Below are 19,155 nucleotides of genomic sequence, written 5' to 3' on the forward strand. Positions count from 1 at the left end.
CGTTATAATCATTATTTCTTAACTATATGTCTATTATTTTTGAGAATATTTATTGGAATTCACCGTTATATACTGTGTATAGTATTATAGTTAATAAATAATAATTACCGGACAATCCCTGATATCGCCCATTCCTCCTGCTTTTCGCAGCAGCAGGCCGAAACTATCGCCGTGCTCACCGAGCGCTGCTTGAGCAGTCAAAGCCGTCGCTGATACATAATGCACCATCTGTAATGACAAAAGACATTCATTAATTTACTACAACTAGTAAAAAACCTTCGCAGTTGCCATTGTGTCAAAACTATCAGAATAAAATGAAAAGTTCGGGAAGTTATACCTGAGTAAAAGGCAATGGTTCAGACGTAGCTTGACAGGCACCACAGACAGACTGTTCAACGAGCATCATGGCGAATTTCCGATGAGGCACACAATGTGGAGCTCTGCAAGCATCGTCGTCGCGCTTGTCTCCGGTACCAGCGGCCACATGAGCGTGGACCCTCAGCAGGAGGTGCTCGAAGCATTCGCTGGCGTCCGCCATGCAGCCCAGCTGAAAGCGAGCGCCGTTGCCGCCGAGAGCGCGCCGGAGACCGTCCGCTGCTGGTGCTCGTTCCGCAGACCATTGTAGTTGAGCGAAAAGTTCCTGGAAATAAAGAAAACAAAGACTTAATTAAAATAAATAGCAAACATTAAACTAGAATAGCTAGTACACCGTATATAAATGTTGCAGTACTTTAGTCAAGTTCTATCGAGGAAAATCAACTAAGCACCGTGTACGTACTATTACTTTCATTTACTAACTGTCTACTTTTAAAATAAAGTGCAAGTAGTTAGACCATACAAGTAAATCGTAAACGGGTCCTTTCTCTTTACTATAGAAGCATTGCACGACCAAAGCGAGAATTAGGACAGCGATTTCATTTCGCAGATGCTTTAAACTTAAAAGTTTGTTTCGAGGAAAGGCTCTCGAGGAAAAATTTAAAGTTCATTCCGGTCATCAACGAAAGCCGCAATCGTAAATCGACTTAATCAGAGTATTGGGCACGCGATAACAAGTTTTACCCGCCTGAGTGTAAGTTTGAATATCATTTTGAGTAACGGAACGGCTCGGGTTGGAACAAAACCAGTATAGCACGAGTATGATAGGTCACGAGCGCGCCGAGACCCAGCCACGCGGTGCGACGTAAGTCTGGTACGTTGTAGTATTCGTTTCGTAACAACAAAGCATAGTGACCAAGATCACATTGAACAAGGGGCTCAACGATAGAAAAGTTATAGATATCATTTTAGAAGGTCAACAATACTGCAACGCAATTGGCGGTGTATTTAAAAACTTGAATATGTCTTGCGTTCTATGGTTGTGCGTAGTGTTTATTTAATTTTTGTTTATCATTTTTAATTCAAGATGTATATGTATTTTATTTACGAATATTTCGGATACCCAAGCATACTTTTATCTTATTATTAATGTAATGTTGGGACTCGCTGATACAGATAAGCATGTATTTGAGAGTAGCGATAAATCCATATTCATTCAATATACCACAAAAGCCTAGAATCATATTACGAATGCCAAACTTCGTGACAATGCTAAAATTAAAATTGCGGATGCGACAATGATTAAAGATGTTAAAAAAGTTATCAATACGAGCAATCTAAGTGATGCCAAAATTCCTGACGATATTAAACTTTAATTTATTTCGGACGCGACAATCCTTGAAGATATTAAAAAAGTTGTCAATATGAGCAAGCGGTGCGTTATCCGGTGCATCAGCGGACGCAGCTTGCGTCGTGTCTTCCGTTACGTAGATGTTACATGTTACAAGCCAGGCAACGGATGAATAAGGAACATTTATGATCAAAACTTCATATTTTATATGAATAGACGGATAAGTGCATTAATAACATAGTAAGTCCAATAAACGGGTTCATCAACAAATAAATTATGTAGAGTTAGATTAGATATTATTATGAGACGCTTATACGACGAAATAATCTTCGCTAACACGTCACAGCTATTTCTTTTTATTCAAGTGTTTTAATAATTTAAAAAGATATATTTCTATAAACAAATACATATGTTTGAAACTGTTATAATATTAAATGTGTTTCTGGCTTAATTTTAATATATTGGTAGGCCACAGCCACCTGTTGGGCAAACAATCGGACCGATAGTAGGATTTATTTGGAATCTAAAATTTCTTGGGAACTATGTATTACATTTAAATCCAGTATTCAATTTTGATTGAACTTCAATGATTGACAAAACTGCTAAGATTTTTGATATTGATTAATTTATTAAATTTTCTTTTATATACAACTTTGTGATACTATTATTTATTCTTACAATTATTTCCTTCATTGCAATTTGTATTATAATTTGTTATACACCAAAATGTTAAAAATTGTCTCGAACAGTCTCCACATTATAATTAGTTTGAAAAAGATAGTGTTTGAAAGTTGGAGAGTTCATGCTCACGTTATCACATAAGAAAATTAAAACAACGGAACTAATGCATCACACGTTAGATGACAGTAGTGGCACAAGCGAACCGGGGTGATGTGAGAACTCGCGGTATCGGCCATTGTTGCGTGAGAATGGTGCGGTGAACGCTCCCAGCGCCACCGCTTGCTACTCGTGGTTTCTGATCTCCTAGTACCTACATTTATTTATTTATTTTATTTTATTTATTAACAAAACGGTAACATGTTTTTATATCTATTGCTATTATACAATTTTCTCCCGTTTTAACTCATATTACTTTACTTTGTTTCTAACGCGTTCAAACTTAAAGTTTTAAAGCTCACTTTATCACACACCATAAAACTTTACTACGCGTCCATAATTTATATTATAAGCTTACGGCTTATACGTCGCACGTGCTTAGAACTTAAATGGAAATTTACCAACCGATATTGTACCCATTGTCTTATTTCTATAGGAAACAATAGTTTATTCAAGGCGCGAGTTGCAGCAGCGGGCGGGCCGCGATTGGCCATACATACTACTGTCTTGTTTTAAATATTCCTCGGACAAATTGCCTTTAAAACGTCCACACAATAGGCTTTTAGAGGGACGGTAACAAGCAATGCATCATAATTTTTCAAACCTTCGTTGTAATTTGTCTGAAATAATAACCGTAACTTTCTACACAAATCTTCTTTTACGAGTCTCACCCCGAAAGTTGCAAATTTTCGAAGAATCTGGAAGTTATTGCTTCGATTCGACTTTCTTCTCTATTTGTATACACCCAATAAGTTTTAAATCAAATAAGTACATATTTATTTTATCATTGAAGCAGCAAATTACCAACATTTAGCAATTAACAAAACGTTATTCAATAGAGTCACGAATTGCATCGAGGTAATCGTCTAATGCCATTTAAGTACCTAATTGGTAAGCAAGATACTTACCTTATTTTACATAATGTTTTACATAATGAATAAAGCTTACTTTTAATAAAGATTAGGAACTGTAAGCAGTTCTAACGACATATTAGCAATGTAATACATTAAACAGTACCTGATTAGATTCAGTCTTCGGAAAGCATTTGTATGTTGTGTATAAATAATTAAACAAACTTTAGTAAGTATTCATTTCAATACATTAAACGCATTGCTCACTATTGGTGTCTAATGTGTATTATTAAACCTTCAAGTGTTCTTAAGTAATCAAATTTTACCGACCACAGAATTAGTCAGCAGTTTAACGCGAATATCCGCACAAACGGTTGAGCTGTCTTCAAATTACAAAAGATTCGCAATCAGCTTAAAGTATAGTTGCAAATAGTACTATATACAGGCACATTACACTTAAACTTACTCTGAATAGTGATAGAGTAGTTTGGCCCAACAAATTCTCTGGCGATTCTCGACGTGCGGCCGAGGGCGGGCGGGAGCGCGGCAGGGTGTTGTGCCGGACGCCGGCCAGCGAGCCCACCAGCATCATATCCTTAGGAGGCAGCAACTCCCGGTCCCTAAGACCCTCGATCTTCTGCTTCTGTATCGCCGTCCCAGTTTTGTTGGCTCCATCGCTCGCCTCCTTACGCTTGTACCGAAACTTTATCATTTCACCGGCTAGTCCGCATAGCTCGCACTGATTACACGATTAGCTCAGCGAATTAAATGAATTCGCCCTGAATCCTCATTTTGATTCCACATACATGCCGGTCGTGATCGAAGACAATGGCTGCGCGCTAAATATACATATCACAATCAGTGTCCGCGAACAACTTCGTATATGGCAATAAGTAAACTAACCACGTACGATTGAGAAACTTTTCATTAGAATTCCACTCGCCCGTCCAAGTTAGCTACGCTCAGCTATGTTCGGCCAATTCGCGTTTTATTAGATAAGCCGCGTCTATTTTGTGTCATGTGTGCACAAAAAAAACTAAAAGTTTCGGCGGGAAGACACCAGTTGCGAACGATCAGGTAGACCCCTCGCGTTAGGCAGGTGTTTCAATAATTAAAAGTTATTAAACAACTGCCGCATTACATCACTGTCTAAGGTAAAACACTGTAGAGTCAACGACACGATTATCACTCCTAATAAAGTTTTTAAAATTACGTAAATGAATAGAGCTTTCGCGGCGTGCGCTCGTCTCAGAGCAGGCTTTCAAGTAGACTGACTTAAGACTGAAGGCAGCGTGCGGGGGCGGGAAAGCCGAGCGCCTCTACCTTCCAGGTAGGTACTATTTTTTGTAGTCTATTGTTAACGTAACTCACGTGGGTTTAGTAAGTTCAGTTCCATCTCTTTCTAACAAGGGGGCCCGGATATAAACGCCTCTCTTTTCACCTCAGCGACACGATGCTTTGTTTATATTTCAATAGTGATAAGTTAAACTCGAAATCCACGGGCTTGGTGGATTTGTAGTTTAACATACAAAAGGTACAATGGAACACGTGCATTCAACGTTGCACGGTAGTGTTAATTTTTGAAAATTAGTTCAAAACTTTTAGCAACTTACGGATATATTAGCTTAGCGTCGAAAGTTTTTACAAAGCTCTCTGCGCGCTTTTATTTTACATGTTTATTTTGCATAAACTATTTTCTATTAAAATAATATGAAAGTAAATTACTTTCAATTACTGTAATTTAATAAAAATAATGTATAAATGTATTTACTTTTACATGACGTAGGTGTACCAACTTTTTTATTCTGTTTGTAATAAAAATCCTGTAACAAGTCCACTACAAAAAATATTATTTTTGTTTCCTCACTAATTTTAATTTCGTTACCAAATATTTATGATACTTAGAAAACAGTTACAAATATAAAAAAAAAAACATTCTTTATGACGTCATACTCTACGTTGTAACCAGAATTATTCTATGAGAAAAGGGTATCCCAATGAATCATCACAGGAATGTAAAGGGATGCATAAACAAATTACTCTCGCACGTCAAACTCGACGTGGACCCAAAATAAAATAACACCCCATAAAAATGTGACCCTTGTCATTACGTATTTTTCATACACACACTTTCTATATGAGTCAGAATGTAAGTATGTCGAAGTCGTAAAGTATGTGGTCAGCTTCCTTCTCCCAACTTCGATTAGGGTGTTGAAACAAACATTGTTACACGTTGCATAGATTCCAAAGTAGAGATGCTAATGAGTTACATTTGATAGTATTATAAGTCTGATGAGATGATATAGATCGCTTGGAGTTTATAATTATGGTACTTGGTGAGTTTTGAGATTTAGAAGATGACGAGGCCTCGGGATCAAAATGTGACAAATAATCATTATCAAAAGGTTGAGATAAATATGAACTTATATTTTTTAACGTTTGTTATTTATATCGGTAGTTACAATGCATTAATCAATGCTTTAAATAAATGAAAGTAATCAACTATTCAAATTATTTTGAGGGCTCAAGAGGGCCAAATAGTTGTATAGTTTTAGCAATAACAACTTTGGTCTACAATCCTAACGTTTCAATGTTAAATGCTCACACAAGTTTAACATAATGAGCTCATAAGTTAACACATAACATTTCTCAGAACTATGTAACTATCGTGACTAATAAAGCTTGCCACTTAAGGAATACATAAAAACAGCGCCCACAACTTTTAACTTTTATTCGGCATGCCCTCTTTAGGTAGTCTCATTTGTATCTTATTTGCAACAAGATAATTAGATGAGGTTTTAATGGCGATGAATTTTATTAGTGAAGCAACCATCATTATACCGTATAATCGAATTTATTGCTTTGATCTATATTATATTTCTTCCCTGAGCAGTGATTCTCAACTAAGTGTCGTGGAATTTAAAAATGCGGCGAGTAAGATTGATATGATCAAAAATGTTGAGGATCACTGGCTTTAGCCTATAAATAGTCTAATACAAGTGTCAGCATCGTATCCTAGAGTCATAAGTACCTGACAAGTCTTGAATTTAGTGCCCTAGTAAAATTGGAAATATACGACCCCGATACGATTCTCGAAAAATGTCTAATATTGTAAACGTTCACGACTTTTTTCGGAGACATAGATAACACAACATGATAATAATTACATAGTCTTTTGTCTTAAGTTATGTCTAGCCTCTAAGTCTATTTTAAGTACAAGTAAACCGATACTTCAACCCATCCAGAGCCCTGATCTAAAAATAGCGATTGATCGCGTATCTTTTACGAGTCAAGTTTTCCTAACGTCGAGTATCTGGTATTAATAATGCGATTCAACAATTTATTCAAGCAGTGTCCATATCCGTGAGACATTTCTCACACTACGATCCAGTTACAGTCTCAGTACTCCATGTATAACGGAGTGTGAGAAACTCTAATCGGTTACAAAATTGAAAATAACTTTCCATCCAATTAAGACTTTAATGAACTTTCTTTACTATGTACTAATTTTCTTTACAGGAACATTGTTTCTGTTTTTGTTGTCGTCTTCCATTCATCGGTGCAGTGTCACAGTTTTCTTACTAGAAAACTCTTACAGAATACCTATACCTACCTTAGTATGGTTGAGCTATTTAATGGAGCTATTTTGTTTAATGCTTTGTAGGCACGAAAGCTAATTCTTTTATCTACGAAATTAAATTTGACAAAGACAATGCAGTGCTTAAAGTTCTTTAGAATGAGATAATTTATAGAACCTTTTTTAATCATAATGAAAAAAACATTTTAAATATTATGAATACGTATAATAGTCGGTATGATATTATTTTAGTAATATTATGCATTGCCGAAATTTGCTAACGCACTCCATGCTTATTGATCATGTCAAGTTCATAATTACTTTTACTTATTTTTTTTTCTTATACATTGGTAAAAAGTAGCAAAATCTACCGTTGAACCGGATGAGGAAAATTCCGTACGTTACCTTTCCTTTAGGCCTTGTAAAAATTTCGTCATCGGTTCTTAGAACAAGGGTTATTCAAGAGGCGGAGCGGCGGCGCTTGCGCATATATCACTCACGATGCTTACCTCTTGCGAAGGCTTTTCATTGTACCCGATAAGATGGGAAAGATAGCTAAAGAAGGATTTTAGTAAAGCACTTGCGTCATATCGAAGCGCTATTGTTTTTGGTTAGAATGCTTTTGTGTTAAAGATAAGTCTGAGTTGCATGCGAAACCTTTAACCGTATCCAAAATATACCTATCAATTTTCATGTTAAAATTTCACTCATTCATTTTTCATTCATCATTCATTCATCAGTATTATGAAATTATAAATAAACAATTGCGGAGAAACGTGGAGCGACTCTACAGTACTTGCTTTCATAATAAATTTATCTTAAGCGACATAGTTTTAGAAAACAATTTTTTACTATAAAGAATTGATAACTCCTTAATTTAACTCATTGATACTTCTGTGAAAGAGAACATTAACACTATTATAGATATTATACATGAAGATAATATTTTTCTTCACGTCCAGAAGGTTAATTTAGAACGAGTTTGATAAGCTCGCGTGTATGTTTCAATTGATTGTACGGTGAATTGTAGTCACAATCAATTTGTTCTACTCACAACGTCTAATTCAATCACAAGAGAAACTGGCAATACTATTGTGCAAGATAAGGGGAAACTAGCAGACAGTTAGTATTGACATTTGAGCCAAGGAGAGTTAAATGTTTGAATCGGAGTTGCCAAACAAGTATACTATTATACCAGTAATGGTGTAAGCAAGCGGCAGATACTTAAATATTTTAAGTGTTTTAAGTTTATTTTTTATCAGATTTCGGCGATAAATAACTGCATTGATTCTATAACGTACAATAGGATTTTTGAAAGGAGCTTTGCTATTGGCAGGCTAGCTTCGTACCTCCAAAACGCAATAAGTGAAAATAACAATTTTAAGACAGAGATCATTGTTGTTGTCTTTTTCTCTCTGCAAGAAGTACGTATTTGAATTTCATTTAGGTATATTTGCATAATTAGTAGCATTAATTTATAAGAAGGAACACGTACTTAAATGCGACGAAAATAGTAGCCTACTAGGTAAAAAGTAATCAGCGCATTCATCCTAACACATATTTATTGGTAGATATTGCTAGAAACTTATTAGATTTTAATGTTGAAGTTAACTTTGGCATTATGCTGTTATATTTGCAGCTGTAAACATGATCATAATCTAGACAATCTAAGATTCTCCGTGGGACGAATTTGCAAACGACGAGGACAAATGGAGCATTTTATGACAAAGTTGTGGGACGATTGTTTGGCAAATGTTCTACAGCTGTACATATACGACGCAAGTGCACAAATATGTCACGCGAAGTGGGCGAACAATGGGCCCCGAATAATGACATGTAATTAGTGACATTACAACAACTGTTCGAAGAATCGATAAGTAACACTTAAACAGTAATTATGAGTGCGCCCAATGATAGAAAACATTTCGAAATACACACGCAACTTGATAGTTTACATATGCACTTACGCTCTGGTCAACGATAATATACGTAACTATTCAGTATATATAAAGCAATATGTTTGCCTGGTCGATTCAGACTGCCTTTGTAGTTTGCTTCTAAAATATTTTTGTTAGAATGATCGTGTGACTACGTATATATTTCGTTATAGTTTTATGTATTTATATTTATATGGCCAAAAATCATTTGTGTTCCATATGGATCGTGTATAAAACAACCATACAATCTAATCATGAAATTTCACGCATACGCACAATACTATACTAAACCTAGTATAGTCGTCGTTACCTATAAAACGGGTAGTATAGCCGAAGTCATTCGCTATTTTTAGCAAAACAAGACGCAAAAAAAGTTCATGAATTTTCATATTACGTCGTAGTTATAGTGGCAGAGGAATTTGGCCATGAAGGCGGCTACATTTATCTATTGCAATAATGAGTTGTCGCAGACACATTTAAATAAATTAACGCTACGGGCTATAAGAAGTACATTCGGCGCGCAGCTCTCGGAGTTGCACTTACAAGGCTAACGGCTAGCCACTGGAAATCACTTCCAATAAATACACTGTCACAATACCGTTCACTCGGTTATAACACTAATGAAAATGATAATGAACTTTGACACTCCATCACTTACACTTACGGGTATAATGCCACAAGTCACTCGCGATAAACTTGCGAAATATCGCGTAAACACTCGAAATCGGTATTACTTTGCGCGGGCACACTTAGCGTATACCAACGTAGCACGGTAGTGTACTATGCGTGTATAGCTGTATATTTTTAGTTTTAATTTATCACGATATAGATCTATACGTCTGCCCGCGGCGGTCGAGAAGCGGCGTGTACGCAAGCGCACAGTGACAGGGCACAGACGCTCGTGTGCATGACAAAGATAAGTGACGGAGGCTCTGGCGCCTAGTTCGCTGTGCCGCGAGAGCGAGCGAGACGCAAGAGAGGCTTTAGCGGGAGTCCGGTTACGTATCTTGTACTTGATATGGCTGAGATGAGGTCTTTGTAAGCACCAAGGAGCTTAATTATTTTTAAATACCCTTCTCTCCTTTAGTTTTCTTCTATGTAAGCGTCTAGCCAAAATATTACTAGATAGGGTGCTTATAGCGATGTATCTAAACTATTAGAGAGTTCGAAACTCTATTAAGGTGATTAGTTGGGTGAGCTTAGTTAATTACCCATTTTGTGTCTATCAGATCATCGACCGCGCGAACGTTAACGTTAGATCACAGATACAAATTTAATTAAGATACTATTACCTATTCTTTTTTGTTTATGCTAATTTAGATTTGGATGCAAAAGAGCAACCATTAATTCGAATGTGTACGTCGTGGTAGAGAACCGTTGTAGTAAACCTAGATCTAGATTTTCAAAAAGAGTAGGTTGTATAGATTTGAGCAGAATACAGATTTTGCGAAAGAGGTCGCCTGGCCACTTTCCAATGTTTATGTTAGAGATTGATAAATAACGTGTAGTATGAAAACATAGCAAAGGTAAATGTATGTAATTTTGTAAAATTGTCAAGTAAACTTTAAAACGCTTAATTTAGTTATATAAATTTTCCATAATTTTCTCTTTCTCAAAATCAATTAAATTTAGTGTTTCAATAACACTTAAAACAGCCTACTAACCTATTAGTAAATTATTTATTCTGATTAAATTTAAAATTCTAAAAAGTATTCTTGCGAAATGTATCCATCTCAAATGCAAGATGTCGCGTACCGGCAACGGTTTGTGTAACGATGCTCTTCTCAGAAGCCACGTATAGGTACTCAAACACATATAATACTGATAGCGTAATACGACGCTACCTTATCACTACGCACATGCATTTCATCATACAATATATTTTTTAACGATAACGGTTCTGCTTTCCTAATGTTTCCGCCAAAGATAAGTTAGCCCTTTATACGTGATTTAAGCCACTATGACCTTACTTCCCATTCAGATTAATTTACAAATAGACGAATAAAATGCCTTAACATCTCAAATAATCCATCTCACAAAGCGTTTAAATAATTCGTTAAAATTGTTTCATTTTCGTAAAACAAATACGACATCAGTAATTCTTCACAAAAATCAATCAATTCTATACAATTTTTTATCAGATAGAGTGGAAATAATAACGTGCTAGCCAAATAGGTAAGTTATTGTTACTTTTTGTATTGTCATTACTTATTTTTAATTTCATTTTATTTACTTTATAAGTTTCTCATACAAAAGTTTATTTTCTCTAATATAAAAGTTTATATAAGTTTCTCGAATAATTAACTGCTGGACGAGGCATGCCTAAAGAAGGCCTAGTAGGTATTCGCGATTGGCTGTGCTTATTGGTGACAACTGTAAATGGATAGGTTCGTAGAAACACAAATAGTTCTTGATTAATTCATTTATCATCACTATGCATCCATGAGAAAAGAAGCACTGGTGGTATTCTGTTACCTACTTCAACGATAGTTGACAGTATGGTTACTACAAGCTCGTGTGTTACTCCAATCTTACTAAAAATCTATATACACTGTGCAGTTTACTTCAAAATACTTTTACAAATACAGCGTGTATTTTAATTTATCACAACAATCGATAAGAACTAAGAAGATGCATAATTATAAGTGAATTTAATGACAATATAATTATTAGTCACATAAATATACTCTAAACTTCACTTCAGTAGGTCCATTTTCGTATTTCAATAAGAGGCAATATAATTTTAATTTGAAGCCACATTTACCCTATTGAAACATCTTCATAACTTCAAGTTACTTCATATTGACGTACTTTACCGCAATCACTTAAATGTCAGAAGTTTAACGTTTGCTTCTCATGTAAATTAAGGTAATATGAGTTATGGGCTAGTATTTTACCGCGATGTAATATTGATTTACATTTGCTTAAGTTTATATTTAAGTTGGCTTTGATAAATAACATGTCTATGATTTTTTGCAAGTGTAGCAAATGTAGAGACAGACCAACAATTGTGCGCTACCTTCTGAAGTCTTATTATTAACTAAGAGAACTAAAGTAGTAAGAACACCTAAATTACGTTGCTATTAATAAAATATAGGTACATAATTGTGTAATGTCAAATAACGACTCATATAAATAATGATAATTGAAGCATATATCTAATTATAGCCAAAGATAACGTGGTCTTATTCTCTGAATACAAAAATATAGAAAACCTTATTTATGTACAGATCGTTTGAAAAACACTCAGCATCAAGATGTTCATTCAAATTTTAAGCTTTTGTAGAATAAAAATCAATGGCTTTTGTACCAGAATGCGATTAGTTCAAACTATAAACGAAGCAGACGTTCACACGGCAATAAAGGCCTTGACAATAGCTAACTACTTGGAAATAGTCAAGAAAAATAGAGTAAAGTGACACATACTTAACTGATCATTTCTAATGCTTACCATAGAACTAGCTATACGTTTAGAATTTGTTTAATGTGAATTTGTTAATGTTAAAATTAGAAATGGGTAGTTAATGAAAGACTTTTCGAGTGACACGTTTACATCCGATCGTGTGGTCTTTTTTCAGAATGGCTAGCCATTTTGTAATACACTACTATTTTGTATACATCACTTAAAGCAATATTTATTTGCCAATTCTAATATTGCATTTAACCATGAACTATCGATGTCTTGTCTACTAAGATCAAAAATTGAAAATTGTAAATCTGTTCTTTTTCAAATTACCATAAAATCTTATCTTCATAGTATATCAGAACTTTTTTAATATCAGTAAAAATGAGAATAATTATGAGAAAAGTGATCATCGGGCACACCTTCACATTCTGTCACTCTCGCCGCCTCAATTGGTGACTCGAACATGTGTGTCAACGGCCTAATTTCCATACACTTGCTCATTTCACCCACTGACCCACGACAGCAAATAGAGCTAAAAAAGATTACCATTTGCAACGAAATTATCAGTATAATTACAACTTTACGTCTAACTGTACTACATTGAGCAATGTACAATAATATGTAGCGATTAAGTTTACGAGTATCATTTATCATTTGAAAATAATGTTTAATTAAATTATTTTCAAGACTTGTTATAATAATAAATACAACAAAAACATTATAATAATTAAAATAATATAAAAAAGAGAATAAATTAATTTAACCATATCAAATTAAATATAAAAATAAAACATAAATTAATAATTAAATATAGATTAAATATACTAAATTTGTCAGTATTTATCAAATACAATAAGTTTTTTGAACGATGAGATTTATAGTTTTGTTATTATATTGGATTTTGTTAATTATTTTTCCTCAGTATTTGGCTACTTTGTAATTCATGGTTGTTTATTTAAAAAATACTAATCTTCAATTAATGATTTGAGAGAGCGGAAGTAAAACGTAATCGAAAAGTAAAATTTCCAAACTAACAGAATTACATAAGAGCCCGTCTAAGGTGGTATGGGAGACCATAAACAAAACTTTCTTTATCGAATACACGTAAGCAATAACTCGTATTTGTACGGTGTTAATTTCTAGCTGTTTGTTGTAAGATCGAACAAGTGCTTTTTTTAGATCACATTTGCACTATATTCGGAAGATGATAATGATGTACTCGTATGGAACAGATTCATACGATAGATACTTGTAGATTCACACATCTCAAATTCTTAACAAAAAATATATTTTTCTCCCAGTGCGTCAGACTCCACAGTCGGGAAGTAGAGGTAATTATTTGACACAATTCCCTTTAAATATTGAAGAAGCATAGATAGTCCGCGCATAGAGTAGTAGAATAACGTATTTACAACTTTTATAACGTGAGATATTTATTAAAACTCTCACCTTCACATGCATATAACATTTGAGATTCGATTATGATTTTGTAAAAATAATTCACGTGTTTAGTTTCGATTACGTTGTAAAAATGTGTGATTAAATAGTTTCGCTTACATAAAAATATGATACGATCCATACGCAATGAAATATTGCAGTACCGAGAAGAATCAGCGATTCATTGTATCTCGGACTGCCTATAATATGTAGGTCTTAGGATTACGAAATAATCCTCCGAGACAGATTGTAATTACAGCCGATAACACCAGCCTGAGATAATGGTTAACAATTTCGCATTCTTGACTTGTGTACGGTTGTTATGTTGCCAGACTTTGGTATGTGCGGGACGTTCCCATATGTCTAATATGTTCTGAAGGAATTGTAACTTTTTTGAGTTACCGTAACAAAACATCTCTACCTAATTCAATATGAGTGTCATCTATCTGTAATATTTATTTTTTATTAATAATTCGAGCTTAGACTATTTTAATTTGGTATGCTAGTAAAACATATTTTGATACAACGAAGTAAATAAGCTTTCATAAATATATTTGTATAAAAAATAAATTAGGACAAACAAATTATATCATTATTCTTTGTTCACGTTTGTTGACACAGCAATTTAATCAATAAAATATAAATTGATTAATTTGTCTTTAAATCAATGTAACAATCCTACAATTTCTAATCGTTAAGTCTGGTAAAACTAGCGTCCAATCACTGTAGGTTGAAGGTTGAAGTGCATTAGAAATAGCTATTGTTCCCCACGGTTTATATTCAGTTATTACATTAGGTATACACGATAATAGATAAGATTTTCTTATTGCATTGAAACAATATGAAAAGTTTATTCATATAATTTTCATAATAGGTATATAAGCACATTCCTAATGTGAATGAACAAAATTCTAAAAAAATATTAAATGTAAAACGACAACAACAATTGCAATATTTACATATTTTTTTATTATTTATTTTGGAAATAGATAAATAAGATATAGGAAAAGACAATTAATGATTAGCTTAGTGACGTCATTCTAAATTCAATATGGTACAGTCCACAAGATGGCAGACCAATCATTTTTATCTACTTCATGATATAGATATTAAATGAAAGGGTTTTCTAAGAAGATACGATCAAAGCTTATTTTTTTCAATAGGTAAAAAAATCCGCATGAGTTACCTATGTTAAAACTTGGAAAAATACTGCAGAACCAGTTTTATAATACACAAGTTAATATTGTTGCAATAGAATTGCAAAAACCATGTGGTATTTATTCTTGCATACATATATTTAGGTATTTGTACAATGCCGTTCAACTAGTTATGTTACATTTATTATAAAGCCACGTTTATACCAATTAAAAACTTGATAATATAGCATTCTGATGAATCGACTTTATCGTAATTATCGTATATTAATATCGTAATATATAGTGTTTTTTATCTACTATTTGAACTAAAAATGTTTTTAAATACATTTTATTTCGTTGGATATTTATAGTTAAAACTTATCGTAAAGATATTAATTATTTATTTGTAATAAAATAGTGAAACTAAATAATGTACAAGTCCCGTGAATAGAATATATAATAAATAAAAGTAATTGAAAATAATTAAGTTTTTTTATATACAGCATGTTATTCTGTCAACAAAGACTACATTATAATTTTGTAAGACAAAAGAATCCGCAGCAGCATATGCGTAAATTGGTCCCGACATGCACAAACCACAGTAACCTTCAACATATGCGTGTGTAAGTCGGCAATGGCGGTCGGAATGATCGACGTGACTGCGCCACGCTGTAAGGTCTCATGCATCATGCACAGTGCACATGAAGCGCAGCATGGCTGAACATTAAATTTTACTACATTCACGAAAAAAGGTTGCAAACATTGTGTATGAAGTTACGTATCAATTCTATTGAGGTATTACTTGTAAAATACTCATTTTGCGTACATTAAGCGTACTGTAGATTTATAGCGTACTATAAAGCCCAAAAACTTACGCAGTCCGTCTGTCCTTAATATATTTTCATTCCTTTCTGTAGTAAACTGAACTGAATGAGAAATGAACTGAATTTTGGACGAAAAAAATAATTAATATTGTACTTTTAATTTTTTTTAAATATAAATGTACTACAATTAATAAAAATAAACTAGAACGGACATACAGAAGAACAAGATATGTTATGTTATATAGTTCTTATGTTGCTATTCTGTATACAAGCATTAATAACGACCATCTATGTCTAGATTCTACTGACATATATGTCAGTTTAAGATAGATGATTTTTTGAAGCCCACTGTTAACGAAACATGTATGTTTAATATATACATACTTCGATCACTAATAAGAACTATACATACGAGTACTCGCGAGATACATACGAGTCTACTCAATCGACTTACAACTAATATCGCGTGCTTAAAGGTAAAAGGGCCTATAGCTAAGGGTTAATAGGGATTTATGCTGAAAGGGCACATATTTTTTTTTTTTTTCTGAAACGTAAAAAATTTTTACGTTTCAGATAATTTCAAACCGAACTAAAATTTTTTTACGTTTCAGATAATTTCAAACCGAACTAAAAATTTTTTACGTTTCAGATGATTTCAAACCGAATGGCAAAAAAAAATTTTTTTATGTGCCCTTTCAGCATAAATCCCTATTAACCCTTAGCTATAGGCCCTTTTACCTTTAAGCACGCGATATGACACGTCCCAATACCGATACCACATGAAGCGACGCACGCTCCCCGTCCTGGCACTTGCGGTTAACAACCATATTCGATTACAGTATATGAAAATAAAACCAGTTACAGTAAATCACAGATTATAACGTAAAAATCTGCCCACGCGCCGCCTACAGCATGTCTGAACCTCCGATGAAGTAGCGATTGCAGCTTAATTACTAATGAAGTATTTGTTCCCCTATTTTTGTAGCAATTATCTATAATTACGCGATACTACCTTAATCTGTAGCTATTATAAAATGTATGGGTCGTGCAGAATTGAGGTAAAAATTAAAAAAAAAAACACCTCTGATAGTGTAATATAAGTGCTAGTACATACTAACAGTTTTAGTTTTCTGAAAGTTTATTTTTATTTGTACAAAATGTTTTATTTTTCCATATTTAAACCGGTTAACCTCAGCCGATTGATTTAAAATGTTGCATACAAGTTTGAGTTGGAAGACAATATACGAGTATGATTGACTTAGTCACGTCATTGTACCTACCTATATATTCTGCAACTACTCGAAGTATGTTTAAAACTACTTCCAAAGATAAAAAACATAGCATGTGAAATTTATTACGTGATTATTTGTAATCGATATTATAATATATGGATAGTAAGATTAGTAAGTTAAGGTTAAGTGAGCGGGGGCGGTAGGCGCCGACGCGTCGCTCTCAAGTCCACGACCGGTCGTAGCACCGAAGCTGTCTTCCCTCGAGAAAATACCATTTTATAACTTAAATTATTTGTATGCGAATGGGTATTGTAGCAACAAACTGCACGATGTATAAGGCTGTGTTATTAATGTGTCCAAACGTCATGGCTTGAACAGGACTGTCATGTTTTCAGCTTCTTTGTCCTGGTGTCCCGAAGAAATCAGGAACGTGAAAATGTCCTCTTTTAAGGAAAATTAATATTGCAATTAAGAGGACATTTTTTGGCGTCAAATTGCAGAGATTCACATTTAAGAGATTATTTTAAGAATTTAATCTCAGCGACCATTTTTTCCTCGACTAATTCCTTATTGGAGGCGCGAAAACATGCTACGCCGCCAAAAGAATGTTCCATTTACTTATTTCGAATTTTTATCCAAAATTGCGTACAAAACAAACTTGTCCTGTTTTAAAAATGGTCAGTATATTATGTATTTATCCGACCCACTCACATTTCATTCAAGTACTTCCTTATTCTTAAGATACTGGTATTGAATAAACAACGTGGATTCTTGGCAATTGAGCAAGTACCTACAGTAAATTCCATACGACATAATTTATACCGCTGCTATTATATTCCTGGAAAATAACGTATAAAATGTTTACTCGTGCAAAAGAAACGGAAAATTTATGTAAAGTTAAATTTTATTTTAGTCTGCGTAAACTGTAATTAATATTCTACAATAAGTAGCTGTATATTGTGAGGTTTATTTTTTTTACTAGACCTTAAAGCTTAAAAGACACTACATCGACGACAACTGAATACCATCCCATTGCTGGGCACGGGTCTTCTCTCATAGAGAGGAGGGAGGAAAGAAAGAAGTCCATCGCGCTGACCAAGTGCGTCTTGGATGACTTCCCTCGCATTTGAGGGTATTCTTTTCAAAAATGTCTCTGGTTGTGTGTAAGTTAGTTTTTTTTCGATTTGTGTAGTTACTGTTGGCCCTAGCGACATGTACAGCTTCACTGGGTTTAGGAGGCGAGCCTCAGGCTCAGCCGGGACAAGAAGACTATGGGCTGGAAGGGAGGGATAGCTTTGGTCACCGTTGCCGGTTCCCTAAGCTGTCCACCTTCGCTGCAGGGAGAGAAGGTTGCGGACCCAGCTACTGCCGGAAACCTGACCATCCACCTCTTGTAATATAGGGATTGCAGCTGACCCAAGGGTGAGGTTGTAAGTTAGTGATAATTTATTTTTAATATAAGCATATAAAATTCTACATTTCAGAGAGGCACCTGTTTTTTGACAGAACCCCGATTGAGCAGCCAAGTCCTGACCACTAGACAACATTACCATTGTCATCAAGGGCATAACAAACATTTTGGTTAGCATTATAGATATCAAATTCTTTATATATATTTCATTAACTTTAAAGCTGTTTATGATTAATAGCCGGGAACCGCGAACTTAACAGATATTGCGTAAAGATTTGATTTATAAACACGTATTAATAACTATGATCTCATCTGACAATATGCAACAACAGTAACTAACTAACTAAGAATAATATAACTACTAACTATATGACTAGGTAACTAAGAATAATAGCTGTTAAATCTATATGCATAAAAACGAATGTTTGTGCGTATGACCTTTTTAGAATCGTAAACTATGCATTTGATCATGTGTTGATCTTTAGCAAAGTTGTTGTGCATGACCTCACGCAGGTTTCTGAGTTGGTACGACCAATTTTCGACAGGTGGCGCCACTGTCATTCCAATAAAGAAAAAAATCAGTTACTTATATGTATGTCATACTATTTTTTTAAAGCGGGCGAAGCTGCGGGCAAGACTAGTTATATGCATAAGATATCAATAGTAGGTACAAAAGCTTTTTGTTGTTGTCTTCAAATGCCAATGTCACGTCATTCAAAACAGATTAACGTTTCTTATATTACTAGCTTTGAGCTGACTACTTTGCCAATGTATGACTATAATACTACAAACATATGACTGAGATCCAAATGAATGAGGTTTCTATATAAAGGTTAGGTTA

At 34.2% G+C, this 19,155-nt stretch overlaps 1 protein-coding gene across 6 annotated transcripts in view; it reads right to left on the reverse strand.

Annotated features, from left to right (window-relative positions):
• ec (ubiquitin specific peptidase echinus) overlaps positions 1-19,155 on the reverse strand; it is an 85,909-nt gene that overhangs the window by 4,676 nt on the left and 62,078 nt on the right. For 2 of the 6 annotated variants that reach the window (XM_073083743.1, XM_073083748.1), the window contains exons 3-4: positions 338-640; positions 109-228 (exon numbers count right to left, since the gene is read on the reverse strand). In XM_073083743.1, coding sequence (XP_072939844.1) covers positions 109-228; positions 338-640 — 423 coding nt within the window. Of the gene's footprint in view, positions 1-108; positions 229-337; positions 641-3,820; positions 4,896-9,411; positions 9,732-19,155 lie in introns of those variants that run through there. The other 4 variants (XM_073083747.1, XM_073083744.1, XM_073083745.1 and 1 more) reach the window with 4 other exon arrangements.

Source organism: Epargyreus clarus, unplaced genomic scaffold (assembly GCF_041222505.1).
Source record: "Epargyreus clarus isolate Ecla_fem2 unplaced genomic scaffold, WU_Ecla_fem_2.2 ptg000019l, whole genome shotgun sequence".
In the NCBI taxonomy this organism is placed as follows: Eukaryota; Metazoa; Arthropoda; class Insecta; order Lepidoptera; family Hesperiidae; genus Epargyreus; species Epargyreus clarus.